The 26,761-nt window shown below is 35.3% G+C and overlaps 1 protein-coding gene across 1 annotated transcript; it reads left to right on the top strand.

Moving 5' to 3' along the window:
* Positions 1-413: 413 nt before the first annotated feature.
* HNF4G (hepatocyte nuclear factor 4 gamma) lies at positions 414-26,761 on the top strand. The gene is made up of 10 exons (XM_078071676.1): positions 414-531; positions 3,302-3,473; positions 8,030-8,124; positions 11,370-11,476; positions 13,328-13,483; positions 16,547-16,634; positions 19,052-19,204; positions 19,335-19,571; positions 20,500-20,622; positions 24,429-26,761. The coding sequence occupies exons 1-10, from the start codon at positions 414-416 to the stop codon at positions 24,548-24,550; spliced, it is 1,371 nt and encodes a 456-aa protein (XP_077927802.1). The 3' UTR covers positions 24,551-26,761.

Here is a 26,761-nt window from a genome sequence, read left to right as displayed (position 1 = left end):
TCCCATGTTTTAGAACATGTGGTATGTGATTTCAGCCCCTTAATGGGATAAATCATGTCACAAATACTTGAAACCTGAGAGATTCTCTTTTCTATTTTTAACTACTTAATGACATCATTTATTGTCTACTGGAAATCGATTTAGGAAATCAGGTTCGTCCACTAAGCACTTCAGATAAGGTGATTCCATGAAGCATTCCAAGATTATCACAAGGAATTGCTTTCGTATGCCATAAAAGAGAAAGAAGTGAGCAGAATATGGCCTGCAGAGGAGTTTCCAGGTTTACAGCTCCTCCCACAAAAGTCACTGTTAACAGTAACAGTTAACTGTGGATTATCACTCACAGACTGAAAGCCCAACAGCCATCACACACACTGGCCTGTGGTGGCACTTGCATGTGTGTTTCTAAGTCAATGATGAGGGTATCAGAACCGATACTGGACATGGAGATGGCAAATTACAGTGAAGTTTTGGACCCAACTTATACAACTTTGGAGTTTGAAACTATGCAGATTCTATATAATTCAAATGGTGAGTTCTCATCTGCTTGTAGACATAAAGGAAAGCAGGTATAATGGGAGGGGTACAAACTGAGCTTCCCAGGTGGTAGCTCTGTGTCTTCTTGCTGAAGAACTCGGGGCTTGCTTTTTAAGACCACGTGTCTGAGCTTTTGCATTTCCTCACAAAATTGAAATTAATAATGTTATGGCTCGTTTATGTTGAGACTTTTTAAAAGTCTAGTTATGCGTAATAAAGTGAGCTCAGAATTCTGTCATGGGCCAGTTAAGGTAAAAAAAGAACAGTTTCATCAGTTACTTTATTTACTGTAAATCACGGGAGTAAGTAATATTGGCAGACTGGCTGTGAAGTACATTTCTATGCGGTGTTTAAAATGACATACGGAACGATGGAGGCTTTTACTGGTAGCCTCCTCCTGTCATTTCAGTTCTCAATGGCTGCTGACGAGAAACTGCGTTTAAAATTACTCTAAGTTTTTGCACTGAACACAATATGAAAGGAAAGAAAGGCTTATATTATAACCTTACTACTTGACAAGCTAATGTTTAGCCTCACAAAGCTCTTGGTATTTATCTACTGTAACTTTTTAACTTTAAATAAGGCATGAATTGTTTAGAGTTCATGTCTTTATATAATACAGTTTACTGTTGACTTTGTATTTAGGTTTTTTCCAAGTAAAAATCTTGTCCAAGGTTACTTATAATTGTTAGAACACCTCAAATCTAGTAATTATATATACTTTGAAAAATGTGTGTGTGTGTGTGTAGTTCAGGATTGAGAATGTATCTTATACTCAGGATATGGTAATGTTCTGCTATGCTCCTCAGTTTTACAACTGCTGTTCTCGTTATATTTATAATAAACAATAGCTTATTAGTGGAAGATTTTTTTTAATCCTCAGAAGATGAATTCTGAAATTTTAGCACAAAGAGAATTAGTGTTGTTAACAATATGTAATTATGGCATTAAACTGGAAGCAAGAGTTGAATTTTTTTCCTGTTTCCATAAATCTAGAATACAATCAATCCTAATACTTCTGTCATATTTCTAATATCTATTTTGTTTATATTACCAAAAAGAAAAATTCCTAGCTTTAAACTCCATAACATCACATGATTAACCCTTAAACATATTCTCTTTAAGGTTTTTCTTAACTTGACGAAATTATATATGGTAATGTCTGTCTACTCAGAAGTATTAGTAAGTAAAATATGTGTGTTTTCACAGAATATAATGGTACATGACAGCCTTTAATTTTATTTTTTGTTATATTCAAGATATGTATTATTATTATGTTTATATTATCATACAATATTATGATAATTTTTAATATATTACCTATATTCAATGTCTTTTATATTCAATGTCTTTTGAGTCCATACAGATTTTTAAAGATGTAATCAATAATACTAATTCATTTAAGAAACCATTTAAATAAAAATATTTATGTGGAGTTTTTTAAGCCTCTTCCTCCAAAAGAGGAATCTATGGATTAGATGCGTACTTTATGCCAGGCACAGTTCTCAGAGCTGGAAGACAGGGGTGCGTACAACAGATCTTAAGTTCTCTAACATCATGAAGTTTATATTCTGTAGGGAAAGCGGCGTGGTAAATGAACAGACTAGTTCATAAGATAATTTTTAAAAATGAAGTAGTTATTTAAAAAATAATCAGGGTTCTAGATTCTACTTGAAGGGCAGATGAGGGCTGATTCTTAGATGTGTGTTCAGAGAATATTTCACAGAAAGTGAGAGATGGGAGCAGAAATCAGATAGCCAGCTCAAAGACATCCTTGAGGAAGAACTTTCCTTGGAGGCAGAAGGAACAGCAAGTGTAAAGATTCAGAGATGGGAGCCAACTCCAAGGGGGTTAAAAAGGCAACATTGTTGAACAGTGAACAGGATGGAAAGTAGTACCAAGTAATGGAGTCAGAGAGATGGGAGGGGGCTTTATCACACAAGGCTTTACAGCAAGCCTGAGAGGCGTAGGCTTTATTCTGTTTCTGAGGGTTAGAGACAGAAGACTAATATGATGTGAATTTCTTATTCCAAAAGCACTTTGGGGTAATAAACAGTAGGGGAGCAAGGGTGGAAACAGAAAAATTAGATAAGACGCTATTGCAGTAATCTAGGGGAAAGATTATAGTTGACTGGATAAGGGTGGCCATGGTAAAAGGGTGAAAAATTGTGGATTCAATATGTATTTCAAATATGGACTTAGTATTAGATTGGATATGAACAATGAAGGAGAGAATCCAATGAAGACCACCAGGTTATTGGTCCTAGGTACTGGATGGGACCATTGACTGACTGACATAGGGAAGACTGAAGGAAGAACAAGTTTGAGGGGAAAAATAGAAGAGTTCTGTTTTTGATACATTAATTAGCAATTTCTATTAAACTTTAAAGTGAAGTTGTTAAATAGTTATTTGGGCATTTCAGACTGATACCCATGGAAGACATCAGAACTAGAGATAAAATCTGGGGATTTTCTCTCATGCACATGATATTTAACACAATGGGAGCAGATGGGCTTTCCTTGGGAAAGAGTATATTTGGGGGGACTGAGACCTATGGTGTCCCGAAGTTTAATCTTCAGAAATATGAGAGGGAAGACTGGAACGGAGACTGGAAGAAGTGGTCGGTGGTTAAAAGGAGAGCACTGGTGTGCTCCAAGAGGTCAAGGAAATGGACTGTTTTGAGCCTGTGAATAATTTATAGGGTAATATAAATAAGAAATACTTAGTATTAACTTGAAGGCTACTCTGCTTTTTCTTTAACAGATAACTCTGCTCCAGAGACAACAAGTATGAATACCACAGACAATGGTGTCAACTGTCTATGTGCTATATGTGGGGACAGAGCGACGGGAAAACATTATGGAGCATCAAGCTGTGATGGGTGCAAGGGCTTTTTCAGACGCAGCATACGCAAGAGTCACGTTTATTCCTGCAGGTACTTGAGATGCTCCTTTTGAGAAAGTTATCTTTAGAGCCATTTCAAAATGGTGTGCAAGAAGTAAGGAAATAAAATCAGAGCTTTTGGGGCACCTGGGTGGCTCAGTCGGTTAAGCATCTAACTCTTAATTTCGGCTCAGGTCATGATCTCAGGGTCATGAGATGGCACCCCGCGTCGGGCTCCCACCTCAGCGTGGAGTCTGCTTGTCCCTCTCCCTCTGCTCCTCCCCTCACTTGCTCTCTTGCTCTCGCTCTCAAATAAATAAATAAATAAATAAATAAAATCTTAAGAAACACAGACCTTTCATAATTCTGTGACTATACAAACAAAATCTGTAAGCTGTGTTAAAAGTAAGGATATGTGGGTGTGTATGCAGGATGCATTCCTACAGGTGGTTCTTTTTTATGAAACATTTTAGACTTATAAAATGTATATAAAAATCCACATACTTATCACCCAACCTAGACCAATATAGTCTAAGCCTCTAGTGAACACACTTCTTCTACCACTTTCTCTTTCTCTCCTCTCTCCCAGAGGTAACTGCTGTCTGAAATTTGGTGTTTGTCTTTTCTTTATGTTCCTTTATTGTTTTACCACATGTTCACATACGAATGGACATATTTAAATCTATATTTAAATGGTTTCACAATCTGTATTTTTCTGCGTATTGATTTTCTTTTCAACATCTCTACCTCCTGAGTCTTTTAAACAAAATTATTAAAGTGTGGATGATTTTGGTAGCTTGTCAAAGTCAGTGAATGAAATTAAATTTTCAATCTTAAAATTTGAAATGTATTTCTCATGCCACAATTTTGCCATTGAATTCAGTGTTTTGTCTAAGATGTATTTAACTATATTGTATATGTCACATGTTTCTAGTAGACTTTTAAAAAATATCTAGTCAACATCATAGTACAAGTTAGGGTTAGATCGTCCACGTTGAGTGTTCAGAATGACAGTTCTGGAATGCAGATTACATCTATGTGAAATATGGATGATTAAAACAATGACTGATGCTAACAGAAAAATATCAAAGCTTGCTCTATTGATGAAAAGCATGTATAGAATTGCTATGTTATTCTGAGAACAAGCTGGACATTTGGGAAAAAGTTATCTCCCTTACAGTATGATGCCATTTGATTTCTAGGGATTTGGAAAAAAGTTAATATATAACTCTCCAAATATCTAACTAGTGTTCTCTAGTAATTTTTCCAGGAGGGCTTAAAAAGTTGGTTAAAAAAAAAGTGTCCATCATCCACTTTAAAACCTTCTTGGGGGCGCCTGGGTGGCTCAGTCATTAAGCATCTGCCTTCGGCTCAGGTCATGGTCCCAGGGTCCTGGGATTGAGCCCCAAATTAGGCTCCCTGCTCGGCGGGAAGCCTGCTTCTCCCTCTCCCACTCCCCCTGCTTGTGCTCCCTCTCTTGCTATGTCTCTCTCTGTCAAATAAATAAATAAAATCTTTTAAAAAATAAAATAAATAAAAAAATAAAATAAAACCTTCTTGATAAACAAGAAAATATATTTAGATGAGTCTTGCTTTTATGTACATCAAAGCTCTAGATATAAAAAATAAACCAAGTAGATTTCCCTCATTAAAAGCATTTTCTCTATGATTACATTAAATATTCAGTGCTTTTACAAAATTAACAGCGAAAATAAACACAAATAACATGTAAACAATATATTTTGAGTCACGTGTTGTTAAAGATGAAATACATATAAATGAAAGATGGTGTGATCCAAACAACTAAATCCCACAAAGACTTTTAAGAATCAGAAAATACCAGCACCATGCGCTTCCAATATTTCCTCCCTTCCTGTATGGGCAAAGTGAGAAAGGAGTGTTCCCATAACAACTTCTGGAATTTAAAAAATATTCCCACCACATGTACAGTTTAACTCCTCACACCTTCCCATCGTGAGTATTGCTGCCAACTTAGCCTTCTTTACATATTTTGGTATTAAGCAAATGCTATGATTTTCCATTTGGAAAATAGTTATTATAATGATGAAGGTGTAGGAGAGTAAAGGTTTTTTAAGCTCAGATTTTGCTGGTCTCAAATTTATCCATTTCTTCAGATATACAAATTTCATTTCCACTCTAGCTGTTCCGTCCCATTGAAGTTGGGCTTTCTGTCCCAAAGCACTTTAAATTGCTATTTCAATACTTCTCACATCATGTTTTCTTTATTATGGCTGTTTGTAAACTTGTATGTGTACTCTATTAGATTGTAGTTTCCCTGAATGGAGGAGACAGGTCATATTCCTTTGTTTAATCCCTACACCAGGATCTTGTACACAGAAGGTGCTTAATATGTTTATTCAATTTTTTCATTAATGTTAATTGGGTGTGTTTTCCTCTTGTATTGATTAGTAATCGGATTCCCTCCCCTGAAGCCATGAATTCCCAAGTGAACAATTCTTTTTCCTCATCCTAAAAATATCTCTCTTCTGGCCCAGTTCTTTTATAGTAGACTTTATATTCAGTCAGTTCAAAGTGGCTACCCATCATTTTTAAAAGAAATACCTTCTTTTATAGATCACCAGATAGGTTCTTTTATTCCCATCATTAATAATCAGCCACAAATAATCAGTAATATATCAATACATGTGGATGTGGGTAATTTTATGACACAATTTTGAAGAAATATTATTATTTTACTATATGATTGATATTTGCCCCAAAGCCAATGATTGATATTTACCCTACACTCACACAACTTTTTACTGAAAGTCCTTCCAATTTGACAGCTATAAATTAATTTGGGAATGTTAAATAACATCCCCACGTTCCATCAAGAGTGAATGGTGGACCTGGAAATCAAGCTCACATCTAATTCCAGAAGATGTACCCTTTTTTTTTAAGTGTACAATTCAGGTTTTGATTATTTTCACAGAGTTGTGCAACCATCACTACAACCAACTTAGTCTGTAAAGAGAAGTCCTACCCTTAAGCTGTTGCTCCCCATTTCCCCTAACTCCCTCCCTCCAATGACAGGCCAACGACTAATGAACTTTCTGTTTCTATAGATTTGCCTCTTCAGGACTTTTGGTATAAATTAAATTACAGACACACCTCACTTTATTACGCTTCACAGACATTGAATTTTTTTTTTTACGAGTTGAAGGTTTGTGGCAACCCTGCATTGAGCGAGCCTGTTGGCGCCATACTTCCAACAGTATCTGCTCACTTTGTGTCTGTGAGTCACATTTGGGTAATTCTTGCAATATTTCAAACTTTTTCATTATGATTATATTTGTTACGGTGACCTGTGATCAGTGATTACAACTCGTTGAAAGTTCAGATAATGGTTGGCAGTTTTTAGCAATAAAGTATTTTTAATTAAGGTATTACATTGTTATTTTAGACAATGCTGTTGAACACTTTAAGATTACAGTTTAGTGTAAACATAACTTTAATATACACTGGGAAACCAAGAAATTTCATTTGACTCACTTAATTATGATACTAGCTTTATTGTGGTGGTCTGAAACCAAAACAGCAGTATCTCTCAGGAGTGCCTGTCTACAATACGTGGCCTTTGTGTCTGACTTCTTTCATTTAGAATGATGTTTTCAAGGTTCATGCATGTTGTAGCATGTATCAGCACTCCATTCCCATTTATTGCCAAACAATAATATCCATTGTGTAGGTGTACCATATTTTATTTATCTGTTCATCAGCTGATGGACATTTGCGTTGTCCCTGCATTTTGGTTTTTAAGAATAATGGTGGTTTGGACATTTGTGTACACTTTTCTATGTGAACATATGTTTTCATTTCTTTTGGGTATATACGTAGGAGTGGAATTTCTGGATTATATGGTAACTCTAATATCTAACTTCTCTTTAAAAACTGCCAAAATTTCTTCCCAAGCAGCTGCATCATTTTATATTTCAAAAGCAATGTATGAGGGTTCCAATTTTTCCACATCCTCATTGACACTTGTTATTGTCTGGTTTATTTTTTCTGATTATTGCCATTTTAGTGGCTGTGAGGTAGTACCTAATTATGAAGAGACCATACTCTAAATGCTGTTTTCACCCGCCTCTGGATATGTAATTTGGCAGTTAGAGTAAATTTCCATTGCATGTGAGGCACATTTGAAATTAATAGAAGAATATTTAAAAAGAGAAAAGCATGCAAGTGCAGAGGAATGATGTTCTGATATATTCTCTATTACATTGAAATCATTTAGTAATAAACAATTAGAACTCACATGCCAAAGATTTTTAAACTAGGTTTGGCTTTCATAACTCAGGATAGAAGTGATAATGTATACTATGTATACTGGTGAAAAGTCAGATAAAAGTCGGTTTTATTTTGTTATAAAGACTGCATGAGAAGTAAGGCTTGTATTTCCATGTACATGCTGACCATTAGACTGGAAAAGTTGCAGGTAATTGTTCTTACACATTCTTCCTGTTGGGGCCAAATTTGACCATATTTATGCAAGGTCTATTTATCTGTTTATTTGTGCGTGTTTGGTTTTGTTTTTTGTTTTGATAAACAGTTTTCTGCAAACTAATGTATCTTTGTTTGATATTATAGGTTCAGTCGGCAATGTGTTGTTGACAAGGACAAAAGGAATCAATGTAGATATTGTCGATTAAGAAAGTGTTTTAGAGCAGGAATGAAAAAAGAAGGTAATAATATATAGTATAATAATAATAATTATTGATGGAAATTGTTATACACATACATCCTCATTTAAGCACAATAACCTTTTCACATGAATTCTGATTTTCCTCAATGAAGAATCTATAATTCCCTGAGTTTAGGAATTTACCCAAGGACACTGACACCCAGTCTTTGATGATTGTCTGATTCCAGACAGTATTACCTCTACTACTGTGTTATACCTGGAAACAAAACTATTATCTAAATAATATCCCGATATCCTGTTCAAAAGATAAATGCAAAATCTACTAATAGGTTGAAATTATAAATGTTATTTTTAAACACATACTTATTGTCAATAATAATTGAATATCTTTGCTCATCTCATAAACATTGATTGAACATTAACTTTTTATTCACTGATTTATTTATTTAACAAATATTTCTTGAGCACTTCTTTCTAAAAACTGTTGCAGATGCTAAGCCTTCAGTGGTGAACATAACAGAAAAAAGAGTCCTCCCTCTCAGGAAGCTTATATTCCATTGAGGAACAGAGACAATGGACTAGATACTCTGTTCTAGTGTGCATTAATTTCATTTCGAATGTAGTGACTAATCTTATTATATTATCCTACATTCTGACTATGGTTAATTTGGAAACAAATCTGTTGAACACATGTAAACATTGGGCAGGGGATAACCACTGCAGTATTTTATGCTTATCAGTTCACATGCTTATGCCTATTATATACAAAGAAATATTTTTCAGAACTATTTCACAAACCATAAAAGAATTAAATCAAGTTAATATACTATAGAAATGTAAAATATATCAAACTTATCTTGAACATAGCTAGTTTTTTCTTTGTCACAGTATTTTAAAGAGACCAAAATTCCATTGGTTTCATTCAGATTGCTAGTCTCCAAAAGAAGACAAAGATCACAAAATTAAAGGAGAAACACTTTGTCATTACAAAATGACTTATTTCTAATGGCATATTTAGTAGTTTATTAATTACATACTTTGTCAATCAATTTCATCTATTTCTATTTGAACCCCAGCACTACTCCTACAAAAGTATAAGGAAGTCGCAATCCTCTATTTCCTTTAAGAGTTCACAGGTTTTGAAAGAAAATTACTTTCAAAAATAGTTAAATTATGTCTCCTACCATTCATAGAATAATGCACTTGTTTTTTTTTAAATAGATTAGGAAGTAACTTTTGGGTTTCAAAGTAGATATATTTCTCTTATTTACATTAATAACATAATATCAAGGTTAGTGGGATAGAAACCTATATAAGCATGGTTTTATGTCAAAAATGATAGCAGTAAGAAGATTACAAATGTTCCCAATTTCTTCTGATGCGTTTCTAAGGATTGATCATGTAAATGAAATTCATAAAAGCATAGCTTACATTTTAATTTTTTATCTCCACATATGCATTTCCATGTGAGTCAGTTTAGGCTGAAAATCAATGACAATTTCTGTGAGGGGAAAAAAGAGTAAGCTACCAGTAAATATGATTTTAAGATAAAATATTAATGATTCATTCCCAACTTAACACTACTCACTCTTAAAGGCAAAAGTCCAGTATTTTCTCTTCCAAATTAATGAGTTGGTGGTTAATAGTAAGTTTGGGGTAGATAGTAGATTTTGGCATAGAAATTGGTGCATCTCTTTAATAAAATAATAATTGCATAAAAATTATAATAGTTTCATGTCTTCTCTCTCCAGTAGAACAGGGTAGAACATTGATCTAAATCATTTAGGGGCTACAGGCCTTGTTTTCATTCTTTTTGGTTAACAGAAGATATATTTATCTCCTAAGTTTTAAAATCTAACGTTGAGGGGCACCTGGATGGCTCGGTCGGTTTAGCATCAGACTCTTGGTTTTGGCTCATGGTCATAAGATTGAGCCCCACGTCAGACTGAGATTCTCTCTCTTTCCCCCTCTGCCCTTCCCACTTCTGTGCTCACTCACTCACTCTCTCTCAAAATGAATAAACAAATCTTTAAAAAAATAAGTAAATAAGTAAAATCTAACTTTGATATTTGACTTATAGTATTCTTTTTTTTTAAAGATTTTATTTATTTATTTGACAGAGAGATAGAAAGCACAAGTAGGCAGAGAGGCAGGCAGAGGGAGAGGGAGAGGCAGGCTCTCTGCTGAGCAGGGAGCCCAACGTGGGGCTCCATCCCAGGACCCTGGGATCATGACCTGAGCTGAAGGCAGCCGCTTAACCCACTGAGCCACCCAGGCACCCCTTATATTATTCTTTATATGACAGATATACAAGGTAATACTCCCTCTCTTGCTCTTCTTTATATTTAATATGTAGTTTTTGGGGAGCCTGCGTGGCTCAGTCGGTTAAGCGTCTGCCTTCAGCTCAGGTCATGATCGCAGGGTCCTGGGATCGAGCCCCGCATTGGGCTCTCTGCTCAGCGAGGAGCCTGCTTCTCTCTCCGCTTGCTGTTCCCCCTACTTGTGCTCTCTCTCTCTGTCAAATAAATAAATAAAATCTTTAAAAAATAAATAAATAAAATAAAATGTAGTTTTCAATAAGAACACACATTACTTTCCCTTTCCTTTCTGAAACAAGTAGATCTAGCTCTCTCCTAGAAGCTTTTTATATGATACTTAAGATGTCTTCACCTTTCCAAAATGCTGATGTTCAAACCTCAATCTCCTCAGGAGACACCCCTTCCTGCAATTTTTGCTTTATTAATGCTTGTAAACTGTCCTGAGGACATTGTTTCATAAGAGATCATGAGATTGCAAGCTTAAAATCACCTTAACTAAATAAATTCACTCAGAAATTCCATTTCTGCTAGTGTTTTAGAAAAAAAAAATGGAAGTTTCAAAATCTATGATTTGTATCTTCTGATGGTGGATATACTCTTTGACTTGATCAGTCTCACAGGCTATACTCTTCTTCTACTTATCTTACAGTTTATTAACTTTGAGAGAATGGAAAGCCATCCTATTACAGATATTGCATGGTTGAACTGACTGCCCCAACACTTTCTGACACGGCTGCATTCATGAAGTTTCAAAAAGCAATCTTTTATGAGCTCTAATGACAGGCCTGGCCTTCTACTTTTTTAAAAGTGGTACAGAATGAAGAATATCCTCAGTCATACCATACTTCCCCCTCTGCCCCTTAGCCCCTTCTTACTTTTTATACTATTACTTTTAAACTTTAAACTGTATTTCCTGAAATGTAGTGAAAAGAACTGACCAATGAATACTGTGATTTTTCTCCCCTAGCTGTGCAAAACGAACGCGATAGAATAAGCACCAGAAGAAGCACATTTGATGGCAGCAACATTCCCTCCATTAACACACTGGCACAAGCAGAAATTCGGTCTCGCCAGGTACCTGCTGCGCTCAGTATCCAGTCCTGGTCAATACCATCACATGTCTACTTAGGCATAATCCAAAAATAATCTAAGTCCATTTAAGTGGGCTCATTTCTAAAATGAATTACAGTTTTACTTTGAAAATATTAGGTGGTCTATTGACTTAATTTTGACTCCTCCTGGATAACTTCCTGTTTTTAAACAGAAAAATACAATGTATGTCAGTCTAATGTCGTTAAATGAAAGTTTGTTTACAAGGTTGGTTTAAAATACTGAATGCATAGCACAATCCTCTGGAGGCAGTAGCCTGCTTTACTGATTAAATCTGTAAACTCAGTTACTATGACTTTTGGGGAGCTTGGCTGAGACCTATCATCAGAGCTTCCTTCCTTGAAAATGGTTTCTGAACTCAAGAACTCACCTTGGCATCTGCTTTGGAAACAAGTATTTAAGGGAAGAGCCAGAATCCAGAAACCAATGGAGAAGGAGTTTATTATTTTAAATTTCTAGAATGAGAATATCAGTTTCAAAGTTTAAAAATGTTTGGGTGTGGAGCCTACTTAAAAAAAAAAATTTAAAAAGACCTAAAATCCTTGCAATTTCCTGAGTGATAAGAGAGCCTTTTGTTAGTCATAAAATCTCCAGCAGACCTCTCCAGAGTTCATGCTAATGAGGTGACATAGGGCGGGTCCCAGAAATCAGTTTGGGGCTGGTCACCAGAAGGACCAGATTGGGATTCAAGGATAGGAAATTTCAGCCCCACCCACTGGCTATCTGTGAAGGGAGGGAGCTGAAGACTGGGTTATAAAAACTCTTGAACAACAGGTTGGTGAACACATTAATATTCTCAAAAGTTATTTCCCCAGAGAGGGCCTGGAAGCTCTCTACCACTCCACACCCCTACCTACCTACCTTGTTCTATGCATGTCTTCCATTTGGCTTTTCCTGAATTGTATTCTTTATAATAAACTGGTCAGTGTGAAAAAAAAAAAAAAAATCAAATGAGGAAACCTTTTGAAGACAGTTTATTTTAGCATTGCCCCATTAGAAAAGTTAATGATATTTTTCTATTATAAAAAGTTATGAAATAGCTAACTATTAATCAGGTTCTGTATGAGTCAGTGCAACTACTTTCATTTTTGATAGCATGAGGGTGGTATGATGAGGCTAACATCCCCATTATCATCAGTCCTTGAAGATTACTTGATGATCCTATCGAGCATTTACAAAATGGCTTAAGGGAAGCTGTGAAGAGATAAACACATAGAAAGACACACGCATACACACACTTGCATGCTCAAAAATTAAGTTCATAAGAACTTTTAGAAAGCAATTTTTAGCAGAAAAGCATTTTCAAATCACTTATATTTTATCTAGTTCAAAATTATATATAATTTGAAAATTTTTTCATTACAGGTTAAGCTTTTCAATGTTGCTGAGTCAAAAGTTGGTTTCTTAATTTTACTTTGATGGGCTTCCATTTCATGCAGCAACATCACTAGTTCTGGCTTCTCTTCTAAATCTTTTTTCCTCAGTTTGATGAACTGTATGCACTGGAAACATTTTCTTCATAAAAATAAAATCACAGAGCATATTTCATGTGACTACGGCATATCTTTTTGTATAGTTATTTTGAATTAGGAAAATGCTGAAAGTTGAGTCAGTTATTTTGCGGTTTTGCCAGTAAGAAAAAGGTACTGCTCCCAGAGCATGGTACTGTGCAGTGAATGTTTCCAATTTAGCTTGTACATATAGGTATGTTTTTCTCCATTTTAAAATGTTCTGTGTATCTCAAGATACTGTGGCAATGGGAGTGCCCACTTCAAAGCTTTAAATGATAAATTAAGGCGATCTTCTTCATGCTAGATCTCAGTCTCAAGCCCTGGCACAAGCACTGACATAAATGTTAAGAAGATTGCAAGTATTGGTGATGTCTGTGAATCTATGAAGCAACAGCTCCTAGTCTTGGTGGAATGGGCTAAATATATTCCTGCCTTCTGTGAGTTACCGCTGGATGACCAGGTATAGTTAAAAGATGTTATGAATGCTTTCGGAAATGTTTTTTGAACTTGGCTACGTTTTTGTGTTTTTTAAATTACATCTATAATAGATTGACTGTATTTAACAATGGTTCAATTATGAGGAAAAAGATTGGTTTTCTTGTCCATTCACCTTGTTCTCGCAAGAGGCACAACTGTTTAACTTCTATTTTAGGGGCCCTGCAAATTTATTTCTTGGGTGAAGTTGAGGAAGACACGGTTCTTCCCTCCTGGAGTTTAAAAAGCTTAAGTGAAGAAGAAAAACAGATAGCAAGGAACCGCCATTGTGAGAAAAGTATTGGCAGAATAAATATGTGGGAGGCAAGTTGTATACTGTTGGGTCTTGGTGTTTATGGAAGGTGCCATATAAAATTCCACTGAAATCCCAGGCCACTCCTAGACAGAAACCACATAGGTTGTGTTGTTGTCTTTGTAGGCACTCTATACAATTAACATAAAATTTTGCCCTTCATATTGTCAATTTTATTCTAGCATTTACTGTATAAAAATAATAGGTCTGGCAAAAATGTCTCTAGGATCATACTCTGAAATCTACAGAGAAATAGAATTCAGATACAATGATCTTTTCCTAATACATATATTTTCATATTTTGTCATATATATACCTTAAGACATTTTAATTAATAGCTAAGAATTTTAATTTCCTAGTCTATGAAAATTAGATTATTAGCTTCAGATTAATTTTGAATGCTTCCATCTAAGTAGTTAATATATTGTAGATGCAAGTAATTTGAAAATTTTTAATTACCCACATTGAGTAAACCATGGTATGTATTATACCCAGTGTATATTTTTACACCCTCTGACTGGTGCTCTTTACCACTAATACACAAAAACAAAGAAACAATCAAAGGGAAAGGTGCATGATTATTTAAAAATCCAAGAAGGGCAAAGTATTTACACAACCAGAATGAAAAGTGATCATAGGAAGTCAGCAGTTATATTTCCAAGACAGCATTTCACATGGCGACCAAAAAAAAAAAAAAAATGCTATGAAATCTGAAATCTGTCTTTTTTTTTTTTTTTTTTTTGAAATCATTCTTAAAATGTTCTGTAACTGCCTTCCTGGTGTGAGTCATGGTTATTGACATATCATAAAGATAGCTTGGCTCAGAAGGTTATTTCAGAGTGAATAATGCTAAATTGCTAAAACATACGTGTCTCACCCCAAGCCATATAAGTAGGGTTATGTTATTTATCAGTTTTATATTTTTATTATCACTCCTCCTTAAAAGTTGCTGACTTGTGGTATGAAGACAATGATTTAAAAATTGGAAAATTAAAATTCAGTAACCTGTCAAAAAGAGTTTTTATTTACTAAATGACACTTGAATACTAACAATATAACATTAATAGCCATGGATTGGCAAATGTCCATTGTGGTTAAGGCACTAGCGAGGTAGCCTTCAGTTGCGTTATATATTACATTATTTTATGTAATCCTCTCAGGAGCTCTGGCATAAATGTTATTATCTCCACTTAACAGGGTTTAAAACTGATCCTAGATCAGTGAAATTCACTCAGAAAATTCATTAAACAAATATTTTGTAGGACTGCATTTCAGTTTTAGGAACCGTGAGGATTTGGCGATAATAATACAGATTGTGTCACTGTTCTCATAAAGTATGCACTCTATTTGGGAGAGACAGACAATAAAAAATATACAGATTATGAGTAAGTTAATTCTAGGTGGGGATAAGTTCCATAAAATAGAATGAAATGAGTTGGAGAATGACTGGGGTGGAATGGTAAGACATACATTAAGCTGGAGATCAGAGATTTTTCCTGAGACCTGAATGACAAGGGGCTGGGCATGCCAAGATCCGAGGACAAAAGCATTCCAGGGACAGGAACATCATGTTCAAAGGCTCTGAGGCAAGTAGGAATAACGTGCCTGGAGAAAAGTGAGCAAGGGATGTTGCAAGATGAAACCAGAGAAGTGGGTGGGGGCAGAGCATTGAGCTATCAACCTGTGAGGCCACGGTTAAGGAGTTTGGGTTTTACTGTAAAGACAATAAGGAACCAGCGAAGAGTTTTCAGCAGAGGAATGATATTAAGTGATTATTATTTTACAAATATTTTCTGGGAAGCTCTGTCAAGAAGGATTTAGGATGGAGGAACCAGAAAGGAAGCAGGAATACCTATGAGCTCGGTGGAGAGCATTGCGGCAGGCAAGATGAAGAATGACAAAGGGCCCCACTGGGGTGGAGCAATGGCGAAGCAGCACCCCGATTTGCTATAATTAGAAAGGAATCAAATGGACTCTTGTTTCTGACATCAACAAGCATTTTGAATGATGGGGCCATTTACTAAGATGATGAAGATGTTGGAGACACATTACTTTGATGTGTTATATTTGGAATGCTCCCTATTCTTCTTGATGGTGATGTTAAGTAGGCAATCGAGTATATGCATAAAGCTCAGTTGAGAGCTTAGTGCGAAGAGTTAGAGGTTCAATCTAGAAAGTATCAGCAGGCCAATCACCCATCCTCTTCTCAGAATGTCACAAGTCCTTGCTTTGCTTTTGTTTAGTCAGTTTATTATGTGTAACAGAGTGTGTTTTACATATATTTTCTTATGTAGTCCTTATGACTACACTTTGAGATTTTTATCACTGCCCCCATTTGAGAGATGAAAACAAAAGAGTCCCAAACATACTGGTTGGCTTATCTAAGGTTAAACAGGTAGTATGTGGCCAAGCCAGGATTTGAACTCTGATTTGTTTGATTCTATTTCATTCCAAAATGCTTTCTTTCAGCTTTTTTTGTTCTGCTTTTTGTTTGTTTCCACTGTATTGACTTAGAACTTATAGAAATTTTGAAAAGTAAAACTCTATTGACATGCTAAAATAGAAAAATAGAAGGCTTAATGATGGCAAGTATCTATGAATATTGTAGTTTATTAAAACAAACAAACAAAAAAGGTCCCAGGCTTAAAGAACACTGAGTTAATCAGACACATATTATACCATCTTTTAATCATTATATTTTATAATTAATTGATAAACTTGAAATTTTTCATTAAGGTGGCACTGTTGAGAGCTCACGCAGGGGAACATTTACTGCTTGGAGCTACGAAGAGATCCATGGTGTATAAAGATATTTTGCTTTTGGGTAAGTTTTGTTTTTTTTTTTTTTTTAATTTAAGAAGAAATTATGCATGCTTTATCCTTACACTGGATCTATTCTGTAGGTACCAAGCATTCATAGACACTGTCAAATGGTACTCTCACTTCACAAATTGGATTTAATTGATTGTGTCCTCACTCAAGGCCCTATCTTTCCTTGACTTGATCGCAAGGAAGTTTAGAGGGCATTGAGGGCATTGAGACGTTCAGGGTGCATTAAGATTTAAAAATAAGAATTGGAGGGGCACCTGGGTGGCTCAGTCGTTAAGCGTCTGCCTTCGGCTTAGGTCATGGTCCCAGGGTCCTGGGATCGAGCCCCGCATCGGGCTCCCTGCTCCGCGGGAAGCCTGCTTCTCCCTCTCCCACTCCCCCTGCTTGTGTTCCCTCTCTGGCTGTCTTTCTCTCTGTCAAATAAATAAAATCTTAAAAAAAAAAAAAAAAAAAATAAGAATTGGAGAACATGGTCACAAGGTACAAACTTCCAGTTGGAAGTTAAATAAATACTAGGGATACAGCATATGATATGGTGACTAGAGCTAACGCTGCTCTATAATATGTGGGCAAATTGTTAAGAGAGTAAATCCTAAGCATTCTCATCACAAGGGGATTTTTTTCCTTCTCATTTTATTGTATCGATGAGAAAATGGACATTAGCTGAACCCGTTGTGGCAATCATTTCACAATATGTGTAAGTCATACCATCATGCTGTACACCTTAGACTTATACAGTGATACATGTCCATGATTTCTCACTAAAACTGAGGAAGATTTAAAAAATAAAAAAGAAATGTTGCTCAATAAACGTAATATTGAATTATGTTTGAATCATATCAGGACAAAGAATTAGTGACTTGTGTAACCACTTTATTGGAGTCTCAGTGTTGTTTCACACTCCTTCAGTGTCTACTTAATACTCGTAATTATATTGTTTTATGCACTTTCAAGGACATGTTTATTTCCTATGATATCATTGCTTACGTATGATGCAAAATCCCAAGTTAAAAAAAATAATTTGGTGACTGTGTCTGAAAATTCTGATAGTGAAGTAGCAGTGCTGGAAGAGGCAAAGTAGGATGGCAGGTTGAAGGGGGGATAAGACAAAAGGGAAAGCTTTTGTTTTCCTCAAGTAATTGCTCCAATCCCCCCCACCCTGTACTTTACCTTTTAAATTAGGTTTCTTGTTGAGAGAGTTGAGATCCCTGTAATGATTATTACTATTACCTCCACCTCTCTCTGGCTGTATGAAATGATGACCAGATTATTTATTCTATTTTTGTGATAGATGTTATGTCCCAAAATAGATATAAATTGAATGTAATATAACAATAGCTAATATTTGTTGAGGACATACTATGTAAGATGCATTGTTCTAAGTGCTTTACATGTAAATACACACTATCTCTTGTAATCCTCATGATAACCCTAAGAGGTAGGTACTATTATTCTGTAGGTGACGAAATGCAGGCAGAGAAAGTTTACCTAAGGTCACAAAGTTAGTAAGGGATAGAGCCAGGATTCTAAACCACATGTGACTGCAGAGACTATGCTTTAGATTCTGTTAAACACTCTCTTGCATTTAGAAGACTGCTATAATAATGTTCTCATTATAGATGAATACTATATACGTAAAAACCCAAATGTCTTTGCTACCTAATTCTAAATTGTTTTACCTTGAATAATTAGGTAAACTAACTTTTCATAAGAGGAGCAAGGTTACATTTTTTGAGTTGTTTCACACATGTTGTTACACTGAAGATTATCTTTGCCTGCAGTGAAAGAATTCAGAATGTTCTGCTTTTTATAAAACCAGAAAATAACAATCTAGCTGTTATCGTAGGAGCTTTTGTCATTGTTTTCTGTTATAGCCAGAGACTTTCTAAATTAGAGTGTCCTTAGGGATTAGGTAGTCTAGTCTCTATCCAGTTTCTGGACTTCCTTGAATTCATCTACTTAGACTTGTTAAAATTGTGTCTCAAGAGTTATTACAACTACATATACATAGACCACTAAAGGAGTCCTATTTTTATCCAGTGTAAGCAAGAAAGTTTCTTTAGGTTTTGTGTTACGCTCATTAATGAGTAAGACACTAATAGATAACTGACATAGTGGAGGGCTAATCATTATATTTTGTTTCTCCCCTGTCAATTATTAGCTTGTTATTGGTCTGTACTTTCGTGTTATCACTGGTGACTGAGACTGTTAAAATGCATGTGATCATATTATCAATGTCATTGATCCTTGACGTGTTCTTAAGTTTTTCTAACATAACTAACCTAACACTACTGAAAGGAAGTACTGTTACTACTCTTTCAAGGAAAGAGGCATTTAAAACATCGATTTGTAAAAAACTAATCACATCTGACGATCTTTTGTTGGGGGGCGGCTGACCTTTTTTTTTCCTAGGGAACAACTATGTAATTCACCGCAACAGCAGTGAAGTTGAGATCAGCCGTGTGGCCAACCGGGTTCTAGACGAGCTGGTACGACCATTTCAAGAAATTCAGATTGATGACAATGAATATGCTTGTTTGAAGGCAATTGTATTTTTTGATCCAGGTTTGTTTTCAGAATTCCATTAAAAAAAAATGATAATGAAAAGTAAACTATTATTTCATATTAGAATGTTTACTCTCACACTCAAGTAAGATTCAATCTTTAGATTGCCCTTTTTCTTCCTTTTTTATAGATGCAAAAGGGCTAAGTGATCCAGTAAAGATTAAGAACATGCGGTTCCAAGTGCAGCTCAGTTTGGAGGACTACATCAACGACAGGCAGTACGACTCCCGGGGGAGGTTTGGAGAGCTACTTCTGCTCCTTCCCACGCTGCAGAGCATCACTTGGCAAATGATTGAGCAAATACAGTTCGTTAAACTTTTTGGGATGGTTAAAATTGACAATCTACTTCAAGAAATGTTACTGGGTGGTGAGTACATTTAAGAATTTCCATTTTATTTATTAGCATCCCACTCTGTACAAGGTTGACCTACTTATTTTTTGTCCGTGACATAATGAACTCAATTTTTTACATTTAGAAAGTCTGCAAAACCCACTGGATGGAGACAAAAGTACTTGAATGTATTGAAATCCTCATTCTTCCTGGTCTCCACCATCTTTGTGCCACACAGTTCCTCTTGCCGTAGTTTTTATCCTTTCAAATATGGTAAATAGAAATATATTTCCAATTTTTAGTACTCCTTGGGGTGGATTGTATTTTTCTAAGCCTTGACTCCTTTAAAAGCTCAAGGATGCCAGCATTGCAACATAACCTAAAAATATTTATAGTAAATACCTTAAAAATAAACACTTTGCTCCTGAAATAATTAATTGACATAACACAATGAGAAGGGAAAAATAAGATTTTGTTGAGGCAATAAATGTCAGGAATAAGTTAAGAAATCATTTATTTTGTGTTCTGATCTAGATTAAATTTCCTTGTAAAATCACTTTATTTTATTTTAGTTTAGTTTTAGTTTTCTGGTGCTTAATGTGTTCCTAATGACATCTTTCTGAAATAAAAGTTGTTTATGCTATTAGTGTGATCCCAAATACTATAAACTTGAGGTAAGTGATTCTTGGAATTGCCTTAACAACAGGCAGCAAACCTAATGATTCCAGGAAATGGCACACAAGGTCCATTATTAATATACCACATAATATGATACAACATTAATCTAGCCAATGCACAGTGAAAGCTGACATTGTCCTTAATATGACAGTGGTTCTATTAATTTCTTTTTGAAATCCCAAAAAGCACTTTGCAAAAATAGCAATATTTAAGCTGTCAATCACATTTGTTGCAAGGTAAACTTGATCAAATATCACTAACGCAAGCATCTTTTTATCTTCTGTAGGTGCTTCCAATGAAGCTAGTCATCTCCATCATCCCATGCATCCACATTTGTCTCAAGATCCATTAACTGGACAAACTATACTTTTAGGTCCCATGTCAACACTGGTTCATACGGACCAGATCTGTAAGTATCTGGGCTACTTTTCAACCATATTAATTTTTAAACTTAATTACCTGAGAAAAAGTGGAATTTGGGGAAAGAATCTATCAGTGTCCAGAAGTTGCAAAAATTAAGTACAGTTTCCTCTCTAGGACTCAACTGTGGGAGATTGTGACGTTCAGCAAGTCACTTATTCTCCTTAGGCATGAGTTTGCTCCCTAAAATGGGTTGTGAGTTCGTAAATGCTTCTAAAGTACAACAGGATGTATGGGCGGTCCCAGTTTTGCTTGGTAGTGCAGGACCATATGAAGGACTGTGCAAGCTGGAACCGTGCAAAGAAATCTTAATAATCAATAGGAAAATTATAGTTTGCTTGTGACTTTTAAAAATGTTTGCCAAAACATTAAGAACTCTCTTAACTACAGGTTATAAATGTAGAGGGAAATTAAAAAATAATAATCCTGATATTTATTTAGTACACTGTAATGTAAACATTAGATTCACTGAGAATTATCGTATTTTATTTCTTCATTAAAAATATTATGAAGTGTAGGGGCGCCTGGGTGGCTCAGTCGGTTAAGTGTCTGCCTTTGGCTCAGGTCATGATCCAGGAGTCCTGGGATCCAGCCCCACGCCCGGCTCCCTGCTCAGCGGGAGCCTGCTTCTCCTTTTCCCTCTGCCTGTCCCCATCACTTGTGCTCTCTCTCTCTCTCTTTCTCTCTCAAATAAATAAATAAATAGTATTTTAAAAAATTATGAAGTGTAGCTTGAACAGTGCTTGCCACCTTCTCCTCCTCTACCTTGCAAGTGGAAGTGAGCATCTTTTCTATGCCTTGATCAGTTTTCCTCTTTTGGAAGTTTGGATCAGCTTCCAACATTTTACCCTTTGCACTTTCCATGTCTGAAATGTCCCTGAGAGGGTCCCCGGTAGCTTGCCGTGATCGTATAGTGGTTAGTACTCTGCGTTGTGAAATGTCCCTGAGAACCCATTTAATGTGAAGGTTTTTTTTACAGGTTTCACTTCCTCTGGGACATCTTCATCCTTTTCAACACAATCAGTTTCTTCACTAATGTCCATCAGTTTTCCTTCACTAAGCTCCAGAATGCAGATTTAGAGACTCAGACAGCAGCAGTGTCCGCATTCCCAGGGGCAGCTCATTCTGTAACTCCATCATGCTCCATTCACTTCCTGCGTAATCACTTTTTCTTTTTTTGGGTTTTTTTTGCCACTTTTGCTTTATCCATTTTTTGCAAAATGTCATGAGAATATGAGAATTTATCACTAGGAGACAAGGAGGGAACACAGCTACACACTTAAGTTGTCAGTTACATGAACTGAATAAAATATATTCAGTGACCAGTCGCAGACAAACTTAAAGATGTGATGTGATTGGTCACTGATCATAATGCACCTCTGTTATCGAGGTAATTAATGTAGACTGAAGAGTTAGCAGTGAAGTTTGTATGTATGCAGTTACTCGCAGTTAATTGTGAGTTACCATGCTCACTGAAATTCGAACCATGTTTTCGCAGGACTGGTGCTATTTAGCCAAGCTGTGATAACTGAAATTTGTGCATGTCATTTTGCAAAGTGAGGGCCTCTGGGAAAGCTCTTTGGAACTAAAATGATTATATAAAGTAGGGGTTAGTAGCTAAGTTAATCTGATAGTATTGCAGATTTAACACAAATTCTATTTTTATAAGCTACCCCCGAGATAAAAATCTCTATTTGACAAAATTTCTAGAATTGTTTCTCAATTTATACTAAGTAATCCCAGATTTGCCTTTGATCTATCTCCTCTTTTTTAAAAAGATGTTATTTATTTATTTGAGAGAGAGAGAGATCGAGAGAGAGAGCACACAAGCAGGGGGAAGGGGTAGGGGAAGAGGGAGAAGCAGACTCTCCGCTGAGCAGGGAGCCTGATGCGTGGCTCGATCTCAATCCCAGGACCCTAGGATCATGACCTGAGCCCAAGGCAGACACTTAACTGGCTGAGCCACCCAGGCGCCCTGATCTATCTCCTCTTAACATTAAACCAGCTAACTCACCGAGATTCCTTGAGCTATTGTCATATAATTGTGATGCATACCTGTATTATCTACTGACTTTATAGTAGCCCTTAATAACTAGTTTTATGTGTTTTCATGGAAATGTTCAATGAAATGTAACCAATTTAGTGAGTGTGATCTCACTGCTACCTAGTGATAAGAAAAGGAGAAGCCACAGAAATACTTATTACCACTGCTATCCCTTAGATACAAGCACCGGGAAACCCATGTGTAAATTGTGTCTGAAACACAAAGTTCTTCGAATATATGATAGAGGCAGAAGTAAAATTGTTAGAAAAATATACAAATTATGGAAAGAGTATGACATACTTAACCTGTGGACATAAATGTACTTGAAAGACATTAATTTGGGACCATCCTTGTGAAGCAAATGTTACCATTTTCATTTCGTAGCCAAGAACAGAGAGGCAAGCCCATTACCATCTCTGTAGAGATCAGTTATTCATAAACTCAGAAAATAAAACACATTAACAGCATATTAAACATTATAGGCATCAACTGGCAAGAAAGTTTAACAATTCTGCTGGTGGTTGAATCTTTTACTTTTTAAATGCTAGTTTTCTAGTATTTTTTAAAGCATATTTACTGACCCTAATCTTTTTAAAATCTATCCTATTTTTCATTTTTATTCTCTCTCTTTCAACATAATATTTATAAGAATCATTTGTTTCATGCAAAGCAAAACATTAAACACATACACACAGAAAAATTTAAGTTCATATGTGTTTTCCTGGCCTTTTAGAGCAGGCCACTGTAGTCTTAGATTCATCCCAAATATCCAGAAATAATTTTTTAAAGGAAATATGATTATTCTTTTGTCAATTAAACTGTATCTAAAAATGTTGTTTCTAATAATGAAAATCAGGCAAAAGGGAACTTTTCTTATTTTTATATAGAATTTTTAAAAGATATTTTGGGGAAAAAATCTATAAAGTTTGAAATGCCTCAGTATGATCATCAAACATTTTCTATTCTATTAAATATGTGGAATGATAATAAATGTGAATATTAAAATATTTCAAGTTTTTTAAAATTAAAAATCTAGAATAGTTCCTAGATTATTTTATAATATAGTAAAAGTTTGCAATAGGAGGATATACTATTCTAAACAATGAAGTATTCAAACTGTAACTTTGTTTTTCCATTACTTGGGCTTGCTCTTTGCGTTGATGGGGAAGAGACAGATGAGCTCAACAGTAACAATAGTTTTGAAGCAAAAAAGCCAGTATTTTCAGATGCCTTTACCTACGATACAGGTTTCAAAGCACTTGAAAAGTATCTTAACTTTTTATGTCATATAATATGTTTGAGTTAGTGGAATCCAAACCAAATATATTTTATTTTATGTGCATTTTTTATTGCAAAAAATGTGAAGTTGTTTTCTAAGATTTGAGAAAAAAAAAAACTAGCCTTCTGTTAATTCTTTGTATTGACTTTTTTTCTGCTAGGTCTGTAAGAGAATGAAATGCTCATAAATGCTATTAAGAAACGCAGGAAGTGACTTTTAAGGGACTATTAAGTGACTTTTAAAATGTTCAAGCATGCTCTATTCCATTTGAATGCTATCTGGGAGTTCAGAAGGCAGTGCAATTCCAATAGGACCTCAACGAGCTCATAACGTATTAGATAATCCTACTTTATATATGATCTTTTAAAAATACCTCCAAAATAAAATAGTGCATATTGGTGTCATGCAGGACTTCCTGGGTTGAGCCAGGGTGACAGTCACCATCATGTACAATTCTCTGTTTCTTTTTTAGCAACTCCTGAGACCCCACTCCCTTCCCCACCACAAGGCTCTGGACAAGAACAGTACAAAATAGGCGCCAACCAAGCTTCAGTGATTTCACACCAGCCTCTCTCCAAACAAAAGCAATTGTGAGAATGTGTTTACTTCTGAGCGGCATTGCGTAAATGTGAAAACTTGTTGGTCTTGAAATAACTCAGGATAGTACTTTCGGCAAACTCTTGGCCAAGGTTTCTTCATGGTGCTGTTATAAGATGGTATCCTGTTTTTTTTTTGTTTATCGTTTCATTTTGTTTGTTGTCACTATTGTTTAAAACTTTCCAATACAAGCGATGTATATCTGAGTTCCCATATGTTTGTATAGTGTATTTTTCCATCTTCCCTTGCACTGTTCCTGAACTAGTTGAATCTTGTGTACTACTTTCATTTGTTGTCTTGATATTAATTTAAATCTGTAAATAATTGCTTCATTGTGATGTGATGCGAAACTAAGTGTTCTTTTTTTGACCAGAACAGTAGATCAGCAACTCCAGATTAATGTAAAATGAACCAAGGTGTTTTTTTTTTTTTATCAATTTTAAACTTGCATATTAGAAAATTAAAGCAGTTGCTATAGAACAGGAAATATTTCTTTGAAGAAGAATCGCTTCTGGATAGCCTGTGGCTAAGAAGCATCTTTCTGGCTCACAGTTAAATATGCCTATATTAGCTTAGGAAATCATAAATAGCCATTCCAAGGATGACTGGCTAGTCCTTGTAATCTGCCTCTATTTGAAGATGTATCTTGAGATAAAACATGTTTGCTTTACCAGTTAGGACATAGGATAAATGGTAAAAAAAAAAAAAAAAGGAAAACCTTAAAACAGTGGCTCGACCAAGAGACATTGATTTTCTGTTCTAAAACAATCTAGAAGTAGTCATCCATTGACTAGAACTTAGCACATGCTTGCATCCAGTTCCCAGGGAGGCTGGGAAGCAGGCTTTAGGTGGCAAGCTTTGTGCCCACTAAACTGCACCACTCTGGGAGACTGCTATTGGGAGACAAGCCACCATCTGTCACACGTGCGTTGCCTTACTTAAGACTCACAGGATCCCTATCAAAGAGCTATTATTATCTTTCACTTACAAATGAAGAAACCAATTGCTTAGAGGGTACATAACCAACGTTCATAAACCTGAGGAGTAGGAGAGCCACCAGCTTCATGCCCAGGTCTGCTTGACTTTAGTGAGAATAAAATCTTTGAGGTGGAATGAAAAATGTGAGCTTTTCACTATGGTTTTTAAATGTATGCAATTGAGTGATGACCGAATCCTATCCATCTTGTTACCTTAGCACATATTTACCTGTAATCAATGAGTGTAAATTTGTTGCAGCACAAATAAGAAACCACTGTTGTAGTTTTAATGTCTTTCCCCTAAAAAAAGAAAAACTTGAAAACAAATTAAAGAAAATAAAAGATAGAATCCCAGATAGGTTATGATAAAAAAAAACACAAATTCAAATCACTGACTCAGCAGATTTTTCAAAAATCCAGTGGACTGAGGAGTTCATTGGAACCCTATTTGATCTAAAGCTGAAGCTTATTTAAAAACAGTGATGGACCATCTGGAAAACAGTGATATCTCTCTCTCTCTCTCACACACACACACACACAACATACACATTTTATTTCCAGAAACAAAGAAAAACTGGTTGAGTAATTATCAGTGATATAAAAAAAAAAAATAGTGTCCCAATCTGTAAGAGACTGAATTCAGTGATTTTTACAGAATCTCAAAATTTCTGAAATTCCATAACCCCCACATACCCTACAAAGAAAAAGGTTCTGTTAATGTTAACTTATTAACTCAGAGTAGGAAAATGGTTAATTAGAAGGTATCATTGATTTAATAAAATCAAAATTCCTTCAATAGCTGGTACCTGAAAACTATAAAATATATCTTTGAGAGTGAATGAGGGAAGAGGAAAGTTTACTTAACTCTTATTTTGTGGAAATTTACTCTAGCGTCTCAGTTTCATGCTTTTCATCTTTAAGGATGAGCCCTTTAACTTATCTGCATATACTTACTAAACAACTTTATTTTGGAAATTATTGCTAACGATTTTGTTTTAATAACTATGGTCAGGGAATTTTTAATATAATATTTTTGTATACTTAACTGCCAAAAATGCTGGACAAAGAGGAATGGAAGTTTTCAGCATATTTTCAAAATATTGATAATGAAACTTACTGCTTTTATATAGCACAAAACTTTTTTTAGGTAATAAATATGAATAATTTATTGTGAAATAGTGATTCATTTTATAAATGTAAAATTATTTTTATAAATTTTATTGTTGAAAAT

Source organism: Halichoerus grypus, chromosome 5 (genome assembly GCF_964656455.1).
Source record: "Halichoerus grypus chromosome 5, mHalGry1.hap1.1, whole genome shotgun sequence".
In the NCBI taxonomy this organism is placed as follows: Eukaryota; Metazoa; Chordata; class Mammalia; order Carnivora; family Phocidae; genus Halichoerus; species Halichoerus grypus.
This window is presented reverse-complemented; position numbering and strand designations above follow the sequence as displayed.

Coding starts and splice junctions, on each gene's coding strand:
- HNF4G (XM_078071676.1), top strand. CDS start 414: ATGATGAGGGTATCAGAACCGATACTGGACATGGAGATGGCAAATTAC. Junction 13,484..16,546: donor AGTTACCGCTGGATGACCAG/GTATAGTTAAAA, acceptor TTTTTCATTAAG/GTGGCACTGTTGAGAGCTCA. Junction 20,623..24,428: donor GGTTCATACGGACCAGATCT/GTAAGTATCTGG, acceptor TTTCTTTTTTAG/CAACTCCTGAGACCCCACTC.